This window comes from Brassica napus, chromosome C4, assembly GCF_020379485.1.
Source record: "Brassica napus cultivar Da-Ae chromosome C4, Da-Ae, whole genome shotgun sequence".
Classification (NCBI taxonomy): Eukaryota; Viridiplantae; Streptophyta; class Magnoliopsida; order Brassicales; family Brassicaceae; genus Brassica; species Brassica napus.
Window position 1 is genome coordinate 45,214,449 of NC_063447.1, and position 26,088 is coordinate 45,240,536.

At 36.4% G+C, this 26,088-nt stretch overlaps 4 protein-coding genes and 1 pseudogene across 4 annotated transcripts; 4 read left to right on the forward strand and 1 right to left on the reverse strand.

The window, feature by feature from the left end:
• Nucleotides 1–3,633: 3,633 nt before the first annotated feature.
• On the forward strand, nucleotides 3,634–7,331 carry LOC106416233 (lysine histidine transporter 1). Its single transcript, XM_048756179.1, has 8 exons — nucleotides 3,634–3,925; nucleotides 5,114–5,268; nucleotides 5,350–5,733; nucleotides 6,011–6,404; nucleotides 6,490–6,595; nucleotides 6,683–6,774; nucleotides 6,857–6,925; nucleotides 7,048–7,331. Exons 1-8 carry the CDS (start codon nucleotides 3,896–3,898, stop codon nucleotides 7,144–7,146), a joined length of 1,329 nt encoding a protein of 442 aa, XP_048612136.1. The 5' UTR covers nucleotides 3,634–3,895; the 3' UTR covers nucleotides 7,147–7,331.
• A 4,007-nt stretch (nucleotides 7,332–11,338) lies between these two features.
• LOC106428068 lies at nucleotides 11,339–11,962 on the forward strand (annotated as a pseudogene).
• A 405-nt stretch (nucleotides 11,963–12,367) lies between these two features.
• LOC106413172 (glutathione S-transferase T3-like) lies at nucleotides 12,368–13,366 on the forward strand. Its single transcript, XM_048755924.1, has 2 exons — nucleotides 12,368–13,152; nucleotides 13,249–13,366. Exons 1-2 carry the CDS (start codon nucleotides 12,368–12,370, stop codon nucleotides 13,364–13,366), a joined length of 903 nt encoding a protein of 300 aa, XP_048611881.1.
• Nucleotides 13,367–17,348: 3,982 nt separating this feature from the next.
• LOC106413173 lies at nucleotides 17,349–17,897 on the forward strand. Its single transcript, XM_013853996.2, has one exon. It carries the CDS (start codon nucleotides 17,349–17,351, stop codon nucleotides 17,895–17,897), a length of 549 nt encoding a protein of 182 aa, XP_013709450.2.
• Nucleotides 17,898–23,540: 5,643 nt separating this feature from the next.
• LOC125586264 lies at nucleotides 23,541–25,596 on the reverse strand. The gene has a single exon (XM_048756180.1). It carries the CDS (start codon nucleotides 25,159–25,161, stop codon nucleotides 24,235–24,237), a length of 927 nt encoding a protein of 308 aa, XP_048612137.1. The 5' UTR covers nucleotides 25,162–25,596; the 3' UTR covers nucleotides 23,541–24,234.
• Between the last annotated feature and the right edge of the window lie 492 nt (nucleotides 25,597–26,088).

Below are 26,088 nucleotides of genomic sequence, written 5' to 3' on the forward strand. Positions count from 1 at the left end.
ACATTAGCAAACTTAGAACAAAGAAAACGAAAGTTTATTAAAGATCAAAGCGGACGACTTCAATCTAAGTAGTCCAGACGACTAAAATATATGTCGTCTGGTCAACGCAGAGGTTATTTTTGCAATTGACTTTGAAATCTGTTATTTCGGACGACTGAAAAATAAGTCGTCTACTATTGTTTGGCTAAAAAAAAAACTCCAAAAAAGCTAGACGACTTACATTTCAGTCGTCATAGGTTAGTTTTGCATTTGACTGGATAATTTCAGAAGTTTGACTTTCCCAGACGACTTACATTTCAGTCGTCTGGCGAAAATTAAAATAACAATATTTTTTTAAAAGTAGACGACTTACAGTTAAGTCGTCATAGGTTAGTTTTGCAATTGAAAAAAAAAACTTCAAGATTTAATTATATACAGACGACTTATAATTCAGTCGTCCACGAGACGACTGAAATGTAAGTCGTCCAGGATTTACGAGGTTTGACCAGAATCTCGGAAAAAAAATCCTGGACGACTTACAAGTAAGTCGTCTCGTGGACGACTGAATTATAAGTTGTCTGTGTATAATTAAATTTTGAAGTTTTTTTTTCAATTGCAAAACTAACCTATGACGACTTAACTGTAAGTCGTCTACTTTTAAAAAAATATTGTTATTTTAATTTTCGCCAGACGACTGAAATGTAAGTCGTCTGGGGAAGTCAAACTTCTGAAATTATCCAGTCAAATGCAAAACTAACCTATGACGACTGAAATGTAAGTCGTCTAGGTTCTTTGGAAATTTTTTTGAAACCAAACAAAAACAGACGACTTAACTTTCAGTCGTCTCAGGTTACAGATTTCAAAGTCAATTGCAAAAATAACCTCTGCGTTGACCAGACGACTTCCAGGTAAGTTGTCTACAGCCAGACGACTTTCCAAGTAAGTCGTCTGACGAACAGATCTGGAAAAAAACTCGATGTCATACCTTAAATTGGTGAGATAAGTTCCTTAGCATACATAAGGCTTCTCCAAGCACACAGAATCACAAACGAAAGTAACCCACCCAGAATCGTTAGCTTCTATGACTCTATGAACCATAAAAAATTTAGAATCAAAATCTTGGGTTTTTTTAGCTCATTGTGGAGAGAAAGTGAGAGATATGTTGTGTTTAGTTCACAAGAATGGAAAAAGAAGAAGTGTAAATCGATTTTGGGAGCATTAAGAGCTTCAAATTGGTTGTTCATGGTGGTTGTGGTATTGATGACAATGACAATCTTGTAATTACTTGAAGATGATGAGGGTGAGAGAGTAAAAATGTCATTTTCGAAAAAAAAAAAAAAAAAAAATGATGGCATTTTCGTAAATTATATGAACTTGTGGGGTGAATAGGGCAAAACCAATTTAAAAAAAAAAAGGTTAGTTTTGTGTTTAACTTTAAGTTATAGGTCAATTCTGCAAAAAGTCCAAGAATTATTGGCTTATAGCATATTTAACAGCCGTTATCCTCTCATTTTAGGGATTTTGCTAGACATTTATCTCTTCAAATTTTGAGTGGGTGAATAGTAGAGACTCAAAAACTGTTTACCCTTAATTTAGCCATTGTAATTTTATGTATTGTACAATCGCATAAAGAACTTTTCTATATTATATTTGTTCTTTAAAAAAAATCATATATTTTATATTATTTGTAGTTATATTTGATTATTAATTATTATATTTTTTCATAAATATTGTTTTAATATCTTTCAAATATTAGGTTTCATTTGTTTATAAAAGATTTAATGGTCATAGTTGATTATTAAAAAAAAAAAAAGAGAATGAAGAAGAAAGTTATAAATTTTCTTAGAGATAAATTTCAAGGTGACCATATGATTTTGAAGGTGTTTCTCCTGTAAAATGAAGATGAATTTTGAGATGCTCACAAAAGGTGCGTGAACCCAACAAATAACTTCAAACCCGAATTTTAATTAGCCATGGTTACTTATAACTTCTCATATATTGCTGGATTCATAATTTGATAGACGAGGAAATAATTTTGTATTAGTTCCTTTTGGTTAATATTCTGGTCATGGATATGGTGACAACTTTTAATTTCATTTTTATGATCATTATACGAAAACCAACATGATTTTCTTTTTTAAAAGTTTTTCATATTTTTTTATTTTATTTTACATTGCAAGCAAGAAATTAAAAACAAAAAAACTTAAAAAACAAAGAAGCCAAAAATTCTAATAAACCGGGTATGTACAATTTAAATCGGGCATGTACAATCTAAAACCAACATGATTATATACTCCTTCTATTTTATAATAAGTGTCGTTTAAGGTTTTTGTACATTAATTAATAAAATTGTTAAATTTTATGTTTTATTCCTATTTAATATAATTTTTTGTTTGGGTTAATCAGTTAATTAATTAAAAATAAAAGTAAAATTAATTTTTTAATTTAATATATACACTGGTAATATAAAACGACACTTTTAGTGAAAAAAATAAAACGACACTTAATATGAAACGGAATGAGTATTATTTAGTAAATTTTGTTTTTGTTTTATTTTGAATTAGAAACATAATCAATGATGGACAATAAACGAACGGTCAACTATAAGCTGGCTTCTTTTTATATAAAATTTACTTTGAAGTTTATATTTATGCATTTAATTTCACAATATATAAACGGTATGTTTGATATCAAAAAAGAAGAAAGAAAAAAGAGAGATAGTGTAACTCTCAGAATCACAATCAAATAAAACACATGTTATGTTTTTTCCACGAGCAATAAATATATAGTTAGGTGACTTGGAAGTCTGAACAGAAATTATAAAATTTCCATGTATGACTGAAAGCAAGATTTACAAAACGTCAGTTTAAATGACCCATGAAATTTTAAATTAATGCAAACAACAGGTTTCTTAGAAAAAAAAATAATAATAACCGTCTTAAATTCGCGCAGAATATCATGTTTAAAGACATTGCCGAACGCATTTCTCGCGCTTCTGTTACACCGAAAAGCGACTTCCAATGAAATTAACTACGTCTCTATCTGTTTTACAAAAAAAAAAAAAACTACGTCTCTATCTAGTAATATAACAGTGGACCAATTGTTTTATATAGTAACAAAATATTCCTCATATTTTTGACGTATAGTTTGATTCTTATTTTCTTTTCACGAATATTTTACTATATTGTGTAGACGATAATTAAGACGACTTGATGGATGTGTGAACAAAGAGAACGGTGTTCTTCTCCCACTTTATTTTAGTCAATAAAGGATAGCTTATAAAGCAAAAACATACTATAGCTTATACAGAGCCGAGTCAATGAATTACATCATTCACCATTCATGTATTACGTGACAATTCTAAATATTACATATAAAATATTCACATTTGCCAAACATACTAAAACTCGAATAGATAGCAATATTATAAAACTTCACCTAATATAGCTTAAACGCCCTCATCTGTTTAGCCAACCCTATTTAAGTTACGAACCTAAGGGATACTATACTATGTGAAATAAAATGCATAAACAAACATTTATAGTAGATGAATTAATAGTGACTAGTTTTTAATTGATTAACTGGTATTGATTTTTTAAAGATTATATTGCTAGTTGCTTAAATATAGGAGGCTAGGAGCAGATTCCAGCTCACAAATCTTGTGCCCATCTCCACAGACCACAAGTAGTTTGTGAAGTCAAACAAAAAACTTCAACTTTTTAACATACGCACCCTCTGTTTCTCTCTCATAATATTCAAACTAACTAAGTGCATATATATAGATGTATGAGTGTTCATAACTTCATGAGGAGCTCTATATATTTATCATAATATCTCTCACAAGTGTGAGAACTTGTTAGGCTCTTCTTCTCTCCTATTCATTTTTTTCTTCCTTAATCTCTCTCTTTGTGTCATTATGGTATCTCAACCTCCTCAAGATGATTATGTGAGTCTCTTTCTTTCTTTTTTGCTTTATTGTATTAAAGATATTGTGTTTGTTGAATTCTGGTATAACCAAACTGTGTTTTTAGTTATATTCTCATGAATGACACTAATAATGGGATGGAGTCTATTTATTAAAATGATCAACAACGAACCCTTCTAGTAAACAATATGAGAAAGAAGGTTAATTTTGTTGTCTTTAGCATCGCCAACTAAACTTCTTATTATATATTTCTCCTATTACAGAGATTTTTTCGCATTTTTCTCAAAGATTCGTCTTCTTTTTAAATTTAGATTTTGTTTACAAAATATCTAGAAAATAAATTAGTTGTGATGTTTAGTGATAGATGAAGGAGAGGAAATGTTAAGAACCCAAATACAAAACTGTAAGATATTTGACTTCGTGACTTTTGGTTTGAGTCGTCTGACTATTTTCCGTTCCAGAGATATTTATATTAACCATAACAAAATACAGAATAAATTATAGTCAAATAAACTGAAAATAAAACCTGGAAATTTTACAAAAAATCAAAAATCTGAAATTTTAAGATAAATAGACGATTTTTTTTACGGGAAATTATAGACTTTCGATTATATTTCTTCTTCCTAAAAATTCCGAGTAAAAAAATACCATGTTCCATTATTATTTCTTTTTCATATTTCGTAATTGAAGTATTACAAGTTACAGGACAACAAAGAAATAGACAACTATCCCTAACTTTTTGTTGGTAAGTTAGATCTTTACCTTTACAGATACCGTACGTATGGCTTTTCCAAAGTTTAGGGAACTTGTACCAACCTAGACCGCCGTCTGAAATGACAAACAGATCTTCCAAAACCCACCTTACACTTTCATAATTTTCTCCCTTTTACCCCAAACTTTACTATTTGTACTATTACGCTCACAAAATGAATTTCGCAATCATTGACTTTTCTTCTTTAAGAAATAAACATATTAATCGACTTCACTTTGGTTCTTGCGGGTAGTTTAAATCTTAACTTCAAGGTTGGTGTACCCACGTAAATCATTTTAAACAAAAAAGATCTTCCAAGAATAAATCGTTATACTTTGATTTTATTCTTCTTCTGCCCCATAAGTTATCACGTCTATCTTTTTGAGCCCGAGACATAAAGATTTGTGAAAACCAAAATAAAAATAAATGGTTTCTTCCAATTTTGTGAAATAAAACAGGATGAGAAATCAGCGAGACAAAAAGAAATAGATGCTTGGTTACCAATTACTTCATCAAGAAATGCTAAGTGGTGGTACTCTGCTTTTCACAATGTCACCGCCATGGTTGGTGCCGGAGTTCTCGGCCTCCCTTACGCTATGTCTCAGCTCGGCTGGTATATTTTATAATCCAAACCGGTTAGTGATTTTAAACCGGATTTATCAAAAACTAAACCAATTTTAATTTGGTTTTATAGGGGACCAGGAATTACAGTAATGGTTCTCTCATGGATCATAACACTATACACATTATGGCAAATGGTAGAAATGCACGAAATGGTTCCGGGAAAGCGTTTCGATCGCTACCACGAGCTCGGACAACACGCGTTCGGGGAAAAACTCGGTCTTTACATAGTCGTGCCGCAACAGCTGATCGTGGAAATAGGCGTTTGCATCGTTTATATGGTCACTGGAGGCAAATCGCTAAAGAAGTTTCATGATCTTGTTTGTGATGATTGTAAACCCATCAAACTTACTTACTTCATCATGATCTTCGCTTCTGTTCACTTCGTCCTCTCTCATCTCCCCAATTTCAATTCCATATCCGGTGTGTCTCTTGCCGCCGCGGTTATGTCTCTAAGGTAAATACTATAACCGGTTTATTAAATTCGGCTAGGGTGTTGTTGGTTATACATAGGCCGGTATGAGAATCGGTACAGTTTGAGAAATTGGTTTATGCAACCAATACAAAATTAGGTACTTTAGTTTTTAAAATTTTCAAAATTAAGGATGGGAAAGGTAATTAAATGTTGGTTTGGTTTAGTCTCGGTTCGCATTTTTGTGGAAATTAAAACCAGATATAATTTTGGTTCAGTTAAGTTCATTACCGGTTTTAAATACTTTTCCTTTGGTCTATAGCTACTCAACAATCGCATGGGCAGCTTCGGCGAGTAAAGGTGTACAAGAAGATGTTGAATACGGTTACAAAGCAAAATCAACGGCCGGTACGGTTTTCAATTTCTTCAGCGGTTTAGGTGATGTTGCATTCGCTTATGCGGGCCACAACGTGGTCCTTGAGATCCAAGCAACGATCCCTTCGACTCCTGAGAAACCTTCAAAAGGTCCGATGTGGAAAGGAGTCATTGTTGCTTACATCGTCGTCGCGCTCTGTTATTTTCCGGTGGCCTTCGTTGGATATTATATTTTCGGGAACGGTGTTGAAGACAATATCCTCATGTCACTTAAGAAACCGGCTTGGTTAATCGCGACGGCAAACATGTTCGTTGTGATCCACGTTATTGGTAGTTACCAGGTCGGTTATTCTTAACCGGTTTTAATCATTTTTTGTATAAAATTTTAAAATTGACCAAATCTAAACCTTTTTTTTTTCTTTGCAGATTTATGCAATGCCGGTTTTTGACATGATGGAAACTTTGTTGGTCAAGAAGCTTAATTTCAGACCAACCACGATTCTCCGGTTCTGTGTTCGCAGTTTCTATGTTGGTAAGTTATGTGTATATATAGAACTTTGAAAATGATGTTATGTCGATCCATAAAACTGACTTTTGACTTTTTTTTTGGTTTATGTAGCTGCAACAATGTTTCTAGGTATGACGTTTCCTTTCTTTGGTGGGCTTTTAGCGTTCTTTGGTGGATTCGCGTTTGCTCCAACGACATACTTCGTAAGATTGCGTTTTCTAAACGCTTTTTCTCAATCTGAGTTAGTTATTAATAATCTAATTTAAATACTGTTATTTTCTTCAGCTTCCTTGCATAATTTGGCTAGCTATCTACAAACCTAGGAAGTACAGCTTATCTTGGTGGGCCAACTGGGTAAGTAACGTTATTGTTAGTTTTTCTAGCGTTTGCAATCAAACCAGTGGTTGTGTTTTGTGAAACTATTTTATTTTCTGAGAAGAAAAGAAATCAAATGTGGTGTCTTGTTTTATTTTCAGGTATGTATCGTGTTTGGTATTTTCTTAATGGTCTTGTCGCCGATTGGAGGGCTAAGGACGATCGTTATTCAAGCAAAGGAATACAAGTTTTACTCGTAAATGCTATGTAATGTGTGTCATATGACTAAGCAACATTCTGTGAAGAATATTTTAAAAGATAACATGAGACATAAGAATCAGTGGTCTCATGAGGTCTGAATTTGTAATAGCTTTAGAGTTTGTATTTTGTGTGTGTTACTGTGTTTGTATCTATTATTATTATTATTATTATATTAAACAATATATTTTGCTGTGCCAGAAAACTAATAGAACTATATTTTTCTTTTTTTCAAAGTGTTTGGTTTTATTTTATGTAAGAGCATCGTTATCCCTGGTATTTAGGGGGTTTCTTATGTTAATAAAACATTTAAAATAAATCAAAAACACTAATATACACAAGAGGCGTCGCTTATTTTGGCTAAACAAGATACGGTTTTTTGAAGACACGTGTAGGCAGGGAATGATATCGTCTCTTCTAGTACAGCGTCCTGACCTCGGTCTCTCTCTATTGCGAAGAAGGAAGAAAGAAGAAGAAGCCATGGCAGAGACCTCGTCTCTCGGAGACTGAAACCAACCCACGTCAAAGAGATCCTGATCGGAACCCTAGACGAACTCAAACTGGGTCTAGGTTCTTCAATTTCTCGGCCTGCAGAGAGGATTCGACCACTCGACGGCGTCGTTATGCTTCTTGATCCACGCTCTGGTCAAATCCAATCTCTTTTGGTCGGCCTCGTCGCTCCTGCAGACGCTTCTCCTCCGCGGGCTTAACCCAAGCGACGCTTTTCACGCGCTTTACACCTGTTACGAGAAGTGTAAGCTTGGTTCGAGTTCAAGCTCGAGTTTTGATTTGTTGATTCAGCATTATGTACGAAGTAGGAGAGGTTTAGATGGCGTTTTGGTGTTTAGGTCCATGACGAAAGTTGGTTTACTGCCTGAAGTGAAAACCTTGAGCGCGTTGTTACATGGTTTAGTTCATTGTAGGCATTACGGTTTGGTGATGGAGGTGTTTGAGGAGACTATCATGCTTTGTTCTCAGCAGCTCAAGATGTCGCCGAGGTAAACATATTAGAAAAACTCATGCTTAAAGGCGTTGAACTAAATTGATCAGCATGTTCATATCTTTGGTTCTTATGTAGTGCCTTTGATAAAAGCGAGAAGAATTTGTTGACCATATTGACGATTAAAGCAGTTGTGGCTAATGACCTCTTTACTGATGACAACTTTATGGTAAGTCACTCTTTTTTCTAGTTAATGACAGTGAATTATCCAATGACAGTAATGTTAGCTATTTTGGGTGAATAACATTGTGATGCGATGTATTAATTTTCGGTTTCATTAACAGAGCTCTGTTGTGTGTTTTATATCTCAGTGTAATAAAGATTGTGCTTCAGTTCTGCAAAGAGAACTCCTTGAATCAAACGTTCCAGATACTACAGAGCGAGTGTCAGGTTTCTTTTAACACAGTAGATGATATCTTGCATAATTACATTGTTTTTATTATCTTTTCTTGTGCATATTGGTCTTTCGGAATAGCATTGACGCATGTTTAGGTTGCATTTCCATGCATTAGTCATTATCAGGTGCTGGAGTGAGTTTCATGATGAACTATGTGTTCCAAGGAGTGTTTTGATGCCAAAAGAATGAAAATGAGTCGTTGAAGGCTCCTAGCGGCCACACGTAGCGGGCATGGCAAGTCGCTACAGCGCAAGCGCCTTCTGCAGCGGCCAGCCGTAGCGACCTCACGAGGTCGCTATGCGTTCAAGACTTCGAAAAATCTCTCAAGTATCCTAGCGGCCACACGTAGCGGGCATGGCAAGTCGCTACAGGCGTAGCGACCTCTGGTAGCGACCTTTTCAGGTCGCTACGGAGAAAATATCTATGTTTTTTTTCTTTATGGGTCAACCCAGGCTTGTTGGGTTAACCCAGCTCGAGTTTTAGTTTTCTATAACTACTTTTGAGACCAAAATGGGGATCTATCTAGTTTTTTTATGAAGAACACAAGAACTCTTTAGAGAGAAAACTTGAATCTTTAGTTTCTTTTCTTCTTATTCTCCTGAATTTGCTTGACCATCTTGATTACTAATCATGATTAACACCAAATCATCTTTGATTCTTGGGTTTATCATGAAGAGTAGTGAGTAGTTACCCTTGGATTCATGGGTTAAGGAAGATTAGGGTGATTAAGTGTAGATCTAGGGTGTTTTGTTGTAGATCCTTCTTATTCCTTGCTAGTAGGGTGATCTAAATGCTATTTTAGAGTTGGCCTCTCTAAAGTTGAGCTCTAGACATTTCATACCTGAAAAGTGTTGATGAAATGTCTGATCCAACTCTCCTAAGCTTTTAAAGCCCTTTACCAAAGAGATTTGTTGTTAAAGGTGTTAAAATGGCTTTTAGACTTGATTTTAATGATTGCTTAGATGATATTCAACCAAAGAGATTTGATGCTTGAGTTATCTTTGTGAATGAACATCCATCTAGAGATAGAGTTTGTTTAGGAGTGTGTCTAAGCCTAAGGTCGATAGATTGATTGAAAGGTACCACCTTTAGATTGAAACTTGATCACCCAAGGTCAATTCCCTTAGCCCATGGGTTCTCCCATCTCATAAAACAAAAGAAAGCTTGTTCTTATTTGCATTTTAGTAGCATTTTAGTCCAAAAACAACTTATCACTTGATTGCACTTAGATTAAGTATGAACTTGTATTCTCTTTGATTCAAAATTCTTAGAAATGGATTGACATCTTAAGTACTACTTTGATTTGAAACATTGGACCTGAGAAAAGTCCATTTCAGTAGACAGCGTGGAGACGTTTGTTTCTGATATTAATAATGGGAGATGTGACTCTGTTTTTCCTCAAGTGTCTCAGCTTAAGCTCCCCAGGAATAAACTAGAAGACCTTTATGAACAGGTTTTTGCTTTCTCTTCTCTTTGTGGAATTTATATAAAGTGTTTACTATGGAAAAGCCTATTGATTCAGTCTCTGGTTGTTTGTTATAGTGATGGCTACTATGGAGAAGCCTATTGATTCAAGCCATGGTGATTCTGCCACTTCTTCAAATCAGGTACCACTTCTTCAAATCGGTATAGACACATACAAACATATGTATGCAAAGTACGAATCTTTGAATGAATTAGACATGTCTATAAGAGGAATTGTGGTTCATGAACTGAAAATATGAATTTTTTTTTTGTTCTAGTTGCATGATATGGCATCTTTGTTTTAATTTTAATGAAAATGTTTAATAATTTTTTTTAAGAACCTTAAAATAAGAAACTTGCAATGGAGATATAAAATGGCCAAGGTTCTTAACATAGTCTCTTAACCAAATTTACTCTTTAAATACTATTAAAAAATAAATTAAGAGACCCTTAATGGTCTCTAGGATAAGGGCATCCGCAACGGGGGATGATCACCAATCCTTAGCGCTAAGTCTTAGTTTTGTTTTAATATAATAATATTAATTATCCTAATTAATCTAAGGATTGGTCCGTCGAGAAGGATGTTAAGGACTTGATCCTTGTGTACGTGGCAGTGTGTGAGTGGGTCGGTGTCGGTTTGTGTTTGTGTTGGGTCAAAAAAAATCGTCATTCTCGACCGAAGCCGAAAAAAAGAGCTCTCGAGGGAAAGGCGACATCTCGGCGGTCTCTAGGATAAGGGCATCCGCAACGGGGGATGATCACCAATCCTTAGCGCTAAGTCTTAGTTTTGTTTTAATATAATAATATTAATTATCCTAATTAATCTAAGGATTGGTCCGTCGAGAAGGATTTTAAGGACTTGATCCTTGTGTACGTGGCAGTGTGTGAGTGGGTCGGTGTCGGTTTGTGTTTGTGTTGGGTCAAAAAAAATCGTCATTCTCGACCGAAGCCGGAAAAAAAGAGCTCTCGAGGGAAAGGCGACATCTCGGCGGTTTCTCTCCGTCGGCTTTAGCAAGGTAAATCGAAGCCTTAAATTGTAGATTTTTCGATTTAGATCAGTTTTCATCTTGTTTCCTCTCAATTAAGGGTTGGGTTATGGGGTTTCAATCGATTTGGGTTTACGATTGAAATTAGGGTTTCAAAACGATTTGGGTATAAATCGATTTGGGGATTTTTGTTCAATCGATATGTTCTTTGCTTTCTTGCTCGTTGCTTTCGTTGCTCTAAGATGTACTCTTCTCTTTACTTTCTCTAACTCGTTGCTTTCGTTGGTTTGATGATGATTATTGTTGTTTAACTATGTTCTTACATCATTTCTTTCAGGTTAACGAAAATGGGACAAGATTACAGCTACAACCAGCCTTCTTCATCATCAAGACTCTCTAGACATAACCTCCCTTCTTCAAGCAGAAGCTCATATGTACGCAGATGAAGCTGAGAGTAGCTACTGCAATGCAGAGCCGGTTCAGTACCCACCTTAATCAGAGGCTGATGATGGAATCCCGACGACATGCTACTGTGGTGCTGAGCCTGTTGTCGGATGCTCTTACACTCCTAAAGATCCATAGAGAAGGTACTTTACGTGCCACAACGTTGATGATGGAGACTGCCACGTTTGGAAATGGTGGGATGTGGCGGTCATGGAGGAGATGAGGGACTTTCAGACACAACTTAGGCAGCTTAAGGATCAACGTAATGAGAGTGAGCAGAAGCTGCTTAACCTTGAGAAGACAGTATATGAGCTATCAAAGAAGAAATCAGGAGTTAAGCTAATGGTCTGTCTATTAGTTTTAATAGGTTTGGTGTTATTGATTTTGCGTGGTTAGTTTCTGTCCTTGTGCTTTTTCATTGCAGTTTTTGGAATTTGGTTAAAACATTTGACTGTTTTATCTCATGTTTTTCAGGAATAGTTGCAAAGGCTTCAAAGGAGAGTGGCGTACCTCGCGAGTTTCTGTAATAAGGTACGATATTTTTAGATATTCATAGTCTATGTTCTTTGAATTTTTAAATAACAAATAGTAGTCTACTTTTGTTTGAATAAAAGCTAAAACTCATTTAATGAATTGGTGTGAAATGATAATTTTTTGCTTTCTACCTTCCTATCTGCTCTGATTTGATTGGCTTTAATTGGTTCTTAGTTAGTACTTAGTCGGATAGAACTTAAGTCGGATAGTAAATGTTCCCGAAGGCTGCCTGTAGCTAGTATAGTACTTAGTCGGATTAGATTGGTGTTAAATGATACTTATTTGCTTTCTACTTTCCCAACTGCTCTGATTTGATTGGCTTTAATTGGTTCTTAGTTATAGATGGCTTACTTAAGACTTTGTGTCGCTAGTAGAATGGCACAGAGCATCCTCTAACCATGGCTAACACGTCTGGCTATGTAAACCTACTACATAGTCAAATTCCAGTTGACCTTGATTCACCCGAACCTTTTTGGTTCGGTAGCCAAGTTCCTGATGAGTCTGGTGTGAAGGAGAGGAGGAAATGGTCTCCCAAAGAGGATAAAATCCTTATTGGTGCTTGGCTTAACACCAGTAAGGACCCTATCGTCAGCAATGAGCAGAAAGCTGGTGCATTCCCGAAGCGGATTGTAGACTACTACAACGCAAGCCCTCACCTGGTTGGGACAATACCGAGGGAGCTTGGTCCTTGCAAGCAGAGGTGGGCTAGGATTAACGAGCAAGTATCCAAGTTTACTAGATGCTATGATGCGGCTCTGAGGGAGATGAGAAGTGGTCAAAATGATGATGATGTGATGAAAGCTGCGTTAGACATATTCTTCAATAATAACGACTACAAGTTCACCCTGGATCACTGCTGGAGGGAGCTGAGGCATGACCAGAAATGGTGCTCCACCTATCTGGCTAAGGACGGTGGAAAGGAAAAGCGCAAACAAGTGTTGGAGGTTGATAGAGAAGAAGAGGAAGTGGGAGAACCAGAGGGTAGACCTCTCGGGGTAAAGGTTGCGAAAGCTGGTAGTAAGAAGAAGAAGAGTGGTAGAGAAGAGGAGTTGTCAAAGCTACAGGGTGTTTTTGAAATGAAAGAAAAACTCTCTAGACATAAACTCCTTGATCGTTTACTCGCGAAGAAAGAGCCACTCTCTGAGATGGAAACAAGTCTTAAACTCAAACTAATGTCTGAAATGTTATGATGTATTAATCTTGTTTTGAGGTATTAATCTTGTTTTGAGTACTTGGGACTTTAAAACTATACTAACTATTGTTTTATTTGTTGTGTCAGGTTCAGCAGTAGGCATGTGAACCAAGTCACAGGTGCATTTGGAGGTGTGAAAGTCTTTTGGTCTTTAGCTCATGTGAACCAAGTCACGGGTTCTTCTGTTTCACTTTATGTATTATAAGTAGTAGTCATGCGCGTCTTTAGCTATGTATCTCGTTCATCAAAACTTGTATCCTCTTGTTTCCTTTTGCCTCAAGTTCTTGAGTTTCTCGGGGAGGTTGTAATATTTTGGTACCATGTACTTGTAAGAGCACCCTACTACTACAAGAAATTGCTTCTCTTGCGTCTCTTGCTTCTCTTTATATCACAAGTACCACTTCTGTTTAGGTAACACAAACACTGGCTCTTCTCTTTAACTACAAGAAGTTTCACTTATATAACTTGTGTCGTATGTTTTTAGTATGCCGAAAGAATAACTTGTGTCGTATGTTGAACTTATATAACTTGTGTAAAGAATAGAAACATATCACTTATATAACATGTGTAAAGAATAGAAACTCAAAGAATAACTAAACTTGTGTAGTATATAATATCATTTGACGATGGATCACTCGTATGAATTGGTCCATAAAATGACTCAAATGTAACTGTCATGTCCCCGATCCTGGATAGGATCGTCATGACGGACTGCGGTGCGAGGAAACGCACCAGTCAGGTCATATGACCTAAAGACAAGTATATCATGGCCTGAAGGTAAGGTCAAGGGTATCAGGAAGCTAAGTCATAGCTAATCCAAGAAGGAGACAAGCTCAAAGGAGCTGGACAAGCGAGCTGGTAGCTGGACAAGATCCAGGTGAAGCTCGATGAAGTGAGTGATCAGAATGGATCATGGGAAAACTAAGTCTAGGTCTGGAAATTGACCAAGGGACTTAGAAGGATTGAAGAATATAAAGGAAACAAGCTGGACACAGTGTATAACAGTTGGGCGATGCAGTAAGCAAGCTCGACCAGCTAGGTGAAGTGTAGTGCAGCTCAGTGTAGCTCACTGGAGAGTGTGTCAGCTCCCTGAGCTAGATGGACTAGCTCACTCAGCTGGGACAGCTGGGGATCAGCTCAACTCAGCTGGACTGAGTGTTCAAGTCATGGGCAGTTGGGCCGGGTCTGGACAGTGGCCGAGCCATGTGGGTGACCCGTGTGTGCCGATGGGCTGGTAGGCACTTGGGATTGAGCCAGGGGCGTGGGCAATCAGTCTGGGCCTTGTTTAGCCTTGTCCAGGAGTGGATTAGCAGTTCCAGGGCGTGTGGTAACTGCCAGAGGCGAAAGGGTGTGATCTGGACCATTGATTAAATCAATGGCCAGGATTGAAACCGAAGGGATGGTTAAAAAGTAACCACCAAAAAGTAACCACCCCTTCTTCTATAAAATGGGGGGCAAGTCCGTGCCTTTGCAGGCACACCAGGGGCTTCCTTCTACACCCTGAAACACAAATAAAACCACAGAAAAAGAGAGAGAGAGTCGAATTTCTCCATCCAAGATCAAGAGTGGTGTGAAGGCAGCAAAGAGGCAGTTTTGTGGGCAATCACAAGGGGAGTTGAGAACGACCCTTTGATGGTGATTGATCATGGATGATCATGTCCTAGGCTTCCTCTGTGTCCTGGGAACACACTCAAATGGTCAGGAGCGAAGGGAGAAGGCCGGACTCCACTCTCAATGGTATGAACAGCCTTAAGGGCAGATGTGTGTAGAAAGGCAGTTTCATGGGCACTGAAGGGGGAAGTGATGGTCGACCCTGTGATGATGTTTGATCATGGATGATCACATCCTGGGCTTCCTCTGTGTCTTGGGAACACACGCAGATAACCAGGAGAGAAGGGAGAAGGCCAGACTCCACTCTTACAGGCCAAGACAGCCTTGAAGGCGGATGCAGTGTAGAAACTGGTTTCATGGAAGTTCCATGGATGAGAAGTTGGTGCGACCCTTGAATAGATCTTATCAATACTGGAGGTATGTGATAGGACAATGATGGAGGCGTGCCCTGGAGGAGCATGGCCGTCCATGATAAGGGAAGGCACATGATCTAATCAGATCATGTATAAGGTAACCGGTTTTATGATTACCTTTTGAATTACAATTCTGTTGACTGTGGAATTGATCATGGCCAAGTATGGTACGTCCTTGAGGAATATATATATTATGAATGATTATGGTGTAGTCTGTTGGATCAGACTTGATGACACTGAACCATGGCTTGGCCGGTTCAGAAGAACCCTCCATGGCCTTGGTTTGGCAGCTAAGTCCGGATCTCCTACTTCCTGATGGATTTATGGCGATCTGACTTTGGAATCCTCTTAGTGGTGAATTATCATGAATTATCATGGTATTTGGGGATTTTTATCTAATTGATTTCGAGATGGTCAAGGTGGCCGGTGGGGCTGTTCTAGGTCAAGATCTATAGGATCGAGATCGGTTCTTGGAATTCTGACTTGACCATTCTCTTAGTTAAGATTTATCATGAATTATCATGAATCCTAATGAGTTTTTAGGGATTGATTTAGAGATGGTCCCTCGGGCCGGTTTGGTTGATCTTGGCCGAGATCTAGGGGCTGGAGGCCGGTTCTGGGAAATCCGATTTGACCATTCTCTTAGTTATGATTTATCATGAATTGTCATGAATTTTAATTGATTTTTGGATCACATTTGAAATCGGCCAGATTTGGGTTTAATGAGAAAATGATCGGTTAGTTATGGAACCAGCCATGCAATGATAGATCCTTGTGTTAGGTTATCGGATCATATGCTTGTGTATTGTGAAATGTTTGTCACTTATGATTATTGATCATAAGGAATGTTAGTTATCAACCTTGGATTGGTAAGCTATGTGCAAAGCATTGGCTATGTTTTTGGAGCAGGTTTGCTTGCGGTCGAAATTGCACCTGAGGGCATATTGGGGTCAGATCCTTGTGTTAGGATATCTGATCATATGTTTGTGTGCTGGAACATATTGTCACTTATGACATTGATCATAAGGAATTGCTGGTTATCAACCTTGGTGTTGGTAAGGCAGGCCGTGTGTGATCTGATCATGGGTAAGGATGGACGACCTGATCCTTGGATGATGGATCAAGGTGTCTGATCTGATTGATCAAAGGATGCACCGGTGGTAAGAGCAACACTAATCAGGTTCAGTGGGACATGGTTCCATGACTGATTAGGAAGTGTGAAGACTCATCAGTTCTGAGTCATGTGGGGTGGTTGGTTGATTGACTCAGGATCTGATGGGCATTGTTAGTCCATGAGCTGGACTTGGTATCATAAGTTGATAAGGCAAAAGGATGTGGGACAGTGCATGAGCCGGTAAGGGCCAGATGCATGTCCTTAGCTGTTTGAAGACTTCTCAAGGGTTACTTATGTCTGTGGGGATGGTTGGCTGAATGACTAAGTACCCAAGGGAAGAGTTTATGCAGGTATAAGGGAGTTGGACGAGTGGACGGGGAGCTGGGCAAGGCTACCTCGCAGCTCGATCAGCTGGTTTATGAGTTCATTCAGCTAGTGTAGCTGGGCCGATGAGCTAACAAGCTCCGTGGATGTGGCAAAGGTATGATCTGTCAATGTTGCATAGATCTAGATAGAATGGTTAGGGGAACGGAACCTCAGATTTGTATGCCTTGATTTGGGTTCGGGATCGACCTTGGAGCTAGCTGGCAGTTGTGTTTACTGACCAGTAGCTGAGGTGATCTAACCAGACAAGCGTTAGATTGGATTTAGTCCAATGGATGATAGATGTTATTCCGCTGTGCATAAGTTGAAAGGATCTAGCTAGGGAATGACTAAGGTAGTCTTGAGCTAGGATCTGAGTTAGCCCTCGCCAATGGGCGATATTTTAAATAAAGGGCAAAAATTTTAGAGGTTCGGTCCGGGTATGGACTGAGCGACGTGAGGCATCGACCGCGGCCTAGTCGGCCGGGATCGGGTCTTACAGTAACTATGAATTTGTCCATAAAATGACTCATATTGTGCCGTATCTTTCTTTAATTTTATGATCTATTACCAAAAAGATTAAAATTTGTAACTAAAAGTTGGAACTAAATATATTTTAGACAATAATTTATTAATTTGAAAATTTTGAACTTAATATTTTTTTGTTTAAAGGAGGGATACCTACAATGTCATCATCTTCATCCGATGGACTCGAAGAAACATTGGACGAACTTTTCGACGAAATCTTGGAATATACATACAACGACATAGTGGAGGCTCAAACCAGTAAGCAAAGGAAATGGGCTTACATAGAACGAAACCGTGAAGCGGGACACGACCGTTTATGGAATGACTACGTCAGCGAATATTCGACATTCTCGGCACATTTATTCAGACGCCGTTTCCGCATGAATAAGGAATTATTCTTGCGTATTGTCCATGACCTCTCAAAGAACGTTCCATTCTTTCGACAAAGAAGAGAAGCAACCGGGAGGTTTGGTCTTTCTCCACTACAAAAATGTACGGCAGCTATTTGTCTGCTTGCTTATGTTTTTGCGGCTGGCACGGTAGACGAATATCTCCGACTTGGTGAAAGCATGGCACTTTCGTGTTTACACCATTTCACTGACGGAATAATACAGTTATTTGGAGATGAGTATCTACGAAGACCAACACCAGAGGATCTTCAACGACTGCTCGATATTAGAGGAAACACGGGTTTCCTGGGATGGTAGGAAGCATTGACTGTATGCATTGGGAGTGGAAGAATTGCCCAACCGCTTGGAAAGGACAGTACGCACGTGGATTAGGAAAACCGACAATTGTCTTAGAGGCTGTGGTTTCACAAGATCTTTGGATATGTCACGCTTTTTTTGGTCCTCCAGATACCTTAAACGATATTAATGTCCTCGATCGGTCTTCTGTTTTTGATGACATTTTCCAAGGCCGAGCTCCCAGGTTAGAGTACGTGGTCAACGGACACATGTATAAGTTGGTGTACTACCTCACAGACGGTATATATCCCAAATGGTCAACATTTATTCAATCTATCTCGCACCCTCAAGGTCCTAAAGCAGAGTTATTTGCTAGAATTCAAGAAGCAACCCGAAAAGATGTGGAACGGGCTTTTGGAGTATTGCAAGTTCGATTTGCGATTGTGAAAAACCCGGCTCTTTCATTGGACAAAGAAAATATAAGGAAGATTATGAGAGCATGTATCATACTACACAACATGATAGTCGATAATGAACAAGATGGATTCATTCGGTACGATATATCTGAATTTGAAGAAGGAGACGTCACCAGAAGTTCACGGGTGGATACCGACATGCCTACAAATATCGCTTATATGCTCGGCATTCGGGATGATGTTCACGATAAGCGTTTTCACATCAACGATTGAAAAATGATTTAATTGAAAATATTTGGAAAAAATTTGGTGATTGAAGATTAATAAATATTGTATCTTTATATTTAATCATGTAATAAATAAAAAAATTTAATTTAATTTTTTAAAAAAAATATTATTTTTTATTACTAAGGACTCCAAATTGGAGAACACCATTGGACATACCATTTGGATTAGAATCCTTAACTATTCAAACAAAAAAAAATTAAAAAAAAAAATTAGTATAATAAGGCTAAGGACTCCGTAGTGAAGCTCACCATTGCGGATGCTCTAATGATAGCTCTAAGATTCTTTGTGTTCTCAAGACAAAAATGATAGATATTTCACTCTCTTAGGTTCCATCATTATAAGCATTTAATCTAATCCATGGTTGACAAATTAATTAATTAATATCTGATGATTGAGATTTTATATGTCGCATATAACAACACAAATCAGAAGACTACGGATCCGAATTAAGAAATCATATACATAATGAAACACTTTCTCTCCATTGAGAGTATCCACCTCAACATTATTCATGTTCCACGAGCGCACAATCAGATTTTAAATTTTTTAGCTAACACTGCTAGATCCTTCCATATGGAGTTACATTTTATTGTTGTTCTATTCCAGTCTGGTTACCCAAACCACCTCAAATTTGAATAACTTAATGACCTTTTAACGTTAAAAAAAAACAGATCCATCTCAACATTTCTCTTATTAGGTGGGACCCACACAAGTAAATAGATTGTATATATCTTCGGTGAAATATGTAATTAATCACATCTAGAGACATTTATGTATAGATTGTTAGTCTATATTTAATTTACTAGAAAGTCCATCAACAAATCCACCTTATACGTTAGTTAGCCTAGAAGACATCTCAAGAAATTTCTGAATTTTGTATATATTATTTATGCACTTCAGCCATATTATTTTCCTTAAAAATTGGGACACGTCTACTACGTTTTCGATCTAATGGGACTGGGCAAACAATATAAACAAAACCTAAAATCTGACCCACACGTGATGAGACGCTATGTTATTTTCCCGAAACATAAAAATACAACCGTTACAACTATCTGAGGGATGATAATGGCAATTAGATACCAAACAACAAATTGTTAATGAAGGGAAATCACACAAACGTTTCAGAGATGAAACCATTACGCACACCATTCTGTCACACTATATAAATAAATTAAGCAAGGGAAAAACACTATATTCCGATTAGTTCAAAACCAAAAATAGATCCTACCAAAACAGAAGTGAACCTCCTTCAAGCCCTTCCTCAAGATGTACTTGCAGTCATCATTACCAAAGTTGGTGTAACAATAACTTCTGATTTTAAGAGCTGCATATTTACATGCAAGGAGATATTAGCATCATCATACGGACTCTGGAATCCTAGAGTGTGAAGTAAGCTCTCGGATCATGATTAAATTATGACTGTATTGAACAATATGATGAAGGTAATTTATTTATAGCTACATTCATATATCATTTGTATTTGACTTACATTCTCGTGATTTTTCTTTTCTATGTAATGGGATAATATGGAACATCATCCATCCAAGGAATCATATTTGACTTCAAAAAGAAGTTAGCAAGGGATTCGAGGGCAGAAGACATTGGGTTTAGGAATCTACAAAACATATTTGAAAGATTTCTAACAGATGAAAAGCCGAAAAGATCTGAAATCACCATTTTTGGCAAGAGATCTTAAAATTCGTCCATATGAATTCACATGGTTACAATGGAGTGGTTGTCCATTAGATGATGTTCCACCAAATGATGTTGCACAAAAAAAGGGCTAAGGTTTCGTCTTTCCTTAAACATTGACAAGTATATGTAGTTTGAGTCCGAGTTTCACTGTTAAAAGTTTTGTTTGTACCTTTCAGGTGGATGGGAGTTTGATGGTTGTAAATTTGTGTGGCTGTCATAGCTTAGAAGCCATTCCTGTGTTATCAAACCATAAATCCTTAGAGAAGCTAGCTTCTCCTGGAACGGTGCATGCGTCTGGTGGAGATTTCTAGATCAGTAGGTATTTTGAGAACATTACTTCCATGGAATTGTAGGTACTCTCCAAAGCTCATTGAGTTGCTTGTGGATGTTTCTGGACAGAAGCATCTTGAAAAGCTTGTCCTCTCTAGCTGTTCAAATCTGAGTATCCTACCATAAAAATTTGGTGCTATACCATATCAGGAAGATCTTCTTAAGGATGAAACTCCAACAAAGAAGTTACGAGAATTTGATTCTCGGCTTGAAAATGTTTAAAGGATTAGTACAAAGACTTGCAAATATATTCAAGAGTTAACTTTGTGTCTAGGAATGTTGACATCACAGAAAGAGCTAGATCTTAGTGGCACATATATCTAAAAATCTCCCGAAGATTCATTTGATGCACTGTGCATCTCTTTCTAAGATACCTGACAGCGACACTATCAATGAGCTCATATTATTGAAGAAATTTATTCATCAGTGGGAGCGCTGGAGGAGATACCTTTAAACCTCGGCCTACTACCACATTTGACTGAATTTTGTACAGAAGGATGCAAACATCTGAACCAGATTCTGAATTCCAACGGTGGATTAAATTATCTTCCGAATTTGAGTAGGATTAGACCAATATTCAAACTCTACCAAAAGAAATTTTTGACTTGCACTTCATTTGAAAACTTGTGTTCAGAAGCTGCAACAGAAAGAAGTTTTCTTCATTTCTGTTAGAGTGATGTATATTCAAAGGCCTCTATGTCATTCAAGAGATAAAAAAACAGACAATGCAAACGAACCCCGCGCTTGCGCGGGGTACCGGTCCCTAATAATATTAAATTAGACACTTGATCCATTACAAAACAAGATGCATGCATGTAGAAATACAAGTTTCCCCCTATGTGATGTTGAATATTACATGAAAATTACTTTTGAAGGATCATTGCCATTGAAAGGAACCTATCCAATTAAATTAAATACAAGGTCTGCAACAATCAGATTTTACTCTATTTAGTATTCATGACCCAAAATTATGTTGGTTTGAGAAAAATAAGTTACTAGAGAACGTAATGATTATAACCATTTTTTTAAACAACCGTAATGATTATAACCTAAGTCTTTTTTTCTTTGTTAAATTTAATCTGAAGAGCTAGTTGATCACAAGATTTCTCTCTTTCTCAAATGTAAAATCTTAAAAGCAATATGAACACAAGAAATTTAACATGTATAGCATATCTTAACTGTCACTATAATGATTGTAGCTTAATACGACGACGAATACGAGTTACATAAGCGCTTGGTGCCAAAACCAGTTGTAACGGCTCCTGGAACTGACGTTTTGAGGTTCTTATTCAAGAACGTAGCTTCACGGAAGATAAACACAAAATTATAATCATGTTCCGCCATAATCTTGTGGCCCATTTTGCAGACCTTAGCCCATGCCTTTAGAGCCCATTACTTCACTCTATTTTTTTGTCAACCCCATTACTTCACTTTTTGTCAACCATTCACTATCTTTTTTTTACTTTTCATTCATTTTTGCAACAATTTTTTTTTTTTGAAATTTATCATTTTGAAGGACTTAATAAAATTTTAAAAAATTCAAAATATAATATAATTATGGTTTCATATGGTTGCATTAATATTTTATGAAAATTGTATTGAAATTCTAAAATGACACTCTTTTTGTAACAAGAAAAAAAAATGGTAAAATGACACTTAATATAAAACAGATGGAATATTAATTTTAATAACTACAAAAATATGTTGATTTTTGATAAACAATTGTTTTGGCGTTTTCTTTTCACTTTCATTTAGTATTCCGGTTTATCATGTCTTATCACCAGATATATATATACACGAGATAATTTGGTTGGAATGCATTTGGTTATATGTGTAATTTTCCTGATGGATCAATGTTTGAGACTATTTTTAATGCGAATGTGAGAACATATTTCGTCAAATAGTTCTTCAAGGGATTTAAATATCGCATTTACCAATTCATTATGGGTGAAAAAAACTCCAACATAACATTGGAAATATAATGCATGTATATGTAACTGCTATTTTCTACAAAGATAATGCTTTCATAAAATAAAAAAAATATGCATATACAAAACAAGAGATTTTTTCTACGCTGTAAGTATAAATAAACATACTAAAAGGTATTTATATATAACCCCACACAACGAGATCAATATTATAGTGTAGATAGTAAAATATAGTTAAGTACTAGCTAGATCCAGTGAAATTTGTGCTATATGCATGTGTGAGCTGTAAGGTTAGTCCATAAAATCATGGGGTCTGTCGTTAAAAGAAGAGAAAGAAAGAACCTTAGACCATGATTAATCCGGGGTTCTTAGAGCGGGGTTCTTAAAACAGAATTTTTACCGGAAGTTAAAAAACTGTTTCTTAACTTTTAACTAAAAAAGTTAAGAACCGGTTCTTAAAGTCTTTATTTAAGAACTTGTTCTTAATTTTTTTAGTTAAAAGTTAAAAAACAGTTTCTTAACTTCCGATAAGAACTTCGTCCTAAGAACACCGGGTTAATCATAATCTTATATTAGACAAGGACCAACCAAGACAGCCCTTTCTACGACTTCTTCCAACTAAAAATGCCATCTGTTCACTTATGATTTCTTCACTCTCCTATATTTTTATGTATATGGTGTACTGTATGTACTCGTATTAAAATAAACAATCAACAAAATATAAAAACGAGGAAAAATTGAAATATGACCTTAAAAATACGATTCATAAACTATATAACTTACGACTGATTTGTTGGATGAAAACATTGAGGAGCGGCCTGTAGATAACCGAATTAAAATGAAACGTGTACTTTGAGATTTTAGCATCTCCAACCCATTTTTATATTTGACTCTATAAAAATATTTAAAGGCAAAATTAGTTCAACACATTTTAATTTATTTTATTCCTAAAAAACTCTTTTTATTTTAAAAATAAAACTGCAATTTTTACTCTTTTTATAAAAAGTAAATAACATTTTCTATATTTTACTATATATTTAGAAACTGATATTTTAAAAAATTACATTGGAACAAATCTCTATTATAAAATTTTTCTATTTTAAAATAAAGAATATCAAAATACACTGGATATAGTTTTACTACAATACCTTACCTTATTTATTTCTCACGGGATTATGATCCTAAAGTGATGAATGATATACCATTTTTTTACGTACGTCAGTACGTGATTATCCGTCTATTATTTTCGAACATTCATATTTACATTTTTAAAAGTCTGCTATATTCTATGACTTAATATACAATACCGTGAATCTACTAAAATTAGATTACATTTGTTTTATGATTATTCTGCAGAAACATATATACTCAAATATTCTGTTGCTCTGATCATCTAAAATGCAAATCACTTGTCAGATAATTATCTTGCCTACACATTTTCTTTACACGCCATAGTTATATGAAAAGACATTTACATCAAAGCAACACCATCCAGTATATTTGGAACACGAAAATAAGATAATTAATCCATGGTGATATTCTATCAATCTTCGGATCTTCTCATACAATAGTACTAAAAGCCGGAGCTGGATAAAACTCTGGTGAAATTTAGTCACAAGTCTTAGTATATATACATGCATGCATATATATAAGCTGCTTTCATAGTGTAATGTTGCTTACCATTGGTTCTGTTTTCAGTTACCTTCCAAGTGTTAGAGCTGATTCAACATCTAATCTCCAAGCCAACCCACCTGATGATCCCATCCTCCATACATCACACGGCACAGTCATCTTCACTTCTGACTCCGAGTGACTCTTCTCATTCCTCCACGTCGACGTATCATACCGAACCCTAACCCTGCATGTCACCGCACCGTACGACTCCACCATGCACGACATCTCTTCCATAAGGTCCGTCGCCACCACCAGCCATACTTTGATAGTCACCTCTGCATTCGGATCTCCCAACATATTCCGGTACGCCCGGTTGATCCAATAGACCCGGTTTGATCCATCAGAAACTAACCAAGGACACGTGTCAAAATACAGCATCCTCATCACTATCTCCTCCCCCTCATTCATACGGCTTAGCTGTAGCTTGTGATACCCTCCCAGTTCAGTACATGTGTTATTCACACACTCTACCGTCAACCACGACTCCACCACCGTCCGATCTAAAGATGATGATATATTTAAACTCGTTCTTGGATCCATAGCACTCGGATCCGTATTATCCTTACCAGCTTGATGATCTTTATCCTTATCCGGAAGCAACTGAAGTGTGACGATATCGCTCTTATCCTCACCGCCTATCTCTTCATCAAGATCCGTCTTTATCTTCTCTCCATCGCCGCAAGCTTTCTTATTACTACATCTCATATCTTTATTATTATTACTGCTACCACTACTAATGTTTTTATTCCGAACCCTAACATACTTTCGTTTAGATCTTCGGTTTCTTCGGAGGAATCTGCAACTCTTTGTGTTGTCAGAAGATTCGCCGACAGGTGGTTTTGGTGCGATTGGACGGAACCGTTGCATTATCCTGCTTACAACGGTCTTGTCTTGATCCGTAACATCATCGCAAGCAGAAGCTTCCCGCTGCTTTCCGTAGTCTGTCTTCATCTCTCTATCTCTCCGGTAGGGTTAGTAGTTTAGCTGTTCATTTATGGTGTTTTGATGTATAAAAGATGGGAAAAAGAGTTATATGCTGAAAGTTTGAAAGTATGAGAGATAGAAGAGGAAAGTCAGGATTTGAACACGTGGCTAGGGCAAGTGTTTAGCGTGTCAGAATAAATTATTTTATGATTGGTTTCGTATGTGTTATGTGTCCCTCATCAACGATGCATTTCAACATATTTATGTTGAAGACTAAACTTCATACACGAATCGTTGGCACAACAACAAAACAAAAAGATGTAATTAAATGAATAGCCAATCAGTCATATATTTATTATATATACGTATTCCAATTAACATAAAATGAAGTATAGATCATCGCACGTATAAATATTCGATATATATGAAGTACTAAGTAATTTACACAATGTAACTGATTAACCGTATGTTTTACATCTTTTTTTGGTCAACCACCTTATGTTTTACTCTCTCCGTTTCATATTAAGTTTCGTTTTAGAGAATTTTTTTCGTTATAAAATAAGTATCGTTTTCGATTTTCAATGCAAAATTTATTAATTTTATGCAAAATTTATTTTTCTATTGGTTGAAATATGGTTAGGTGTATAGGTAATAGTGTTTTCTTATAGGAAATATACAAAATTAATTGTTTTCTTAATCCGTGTGCCGAAACCTAAAACGACACTTATAATGAAACAGAGAAAGTACTAAATACCGAAATATATACGATCAACGGAACAAAATGTCCATATATAGTTATACATATTATCAATATATATACGCTAATTTGTATGAAAATAATTACTCCATAATGTAACTAACCTATTCCTGGAAGTGGTTTATAAAAACGGAAACTAGCTATAACGCATCAATCGTGCTTAATTAGTATAAATTATATTTATATAAAGTCTAAAT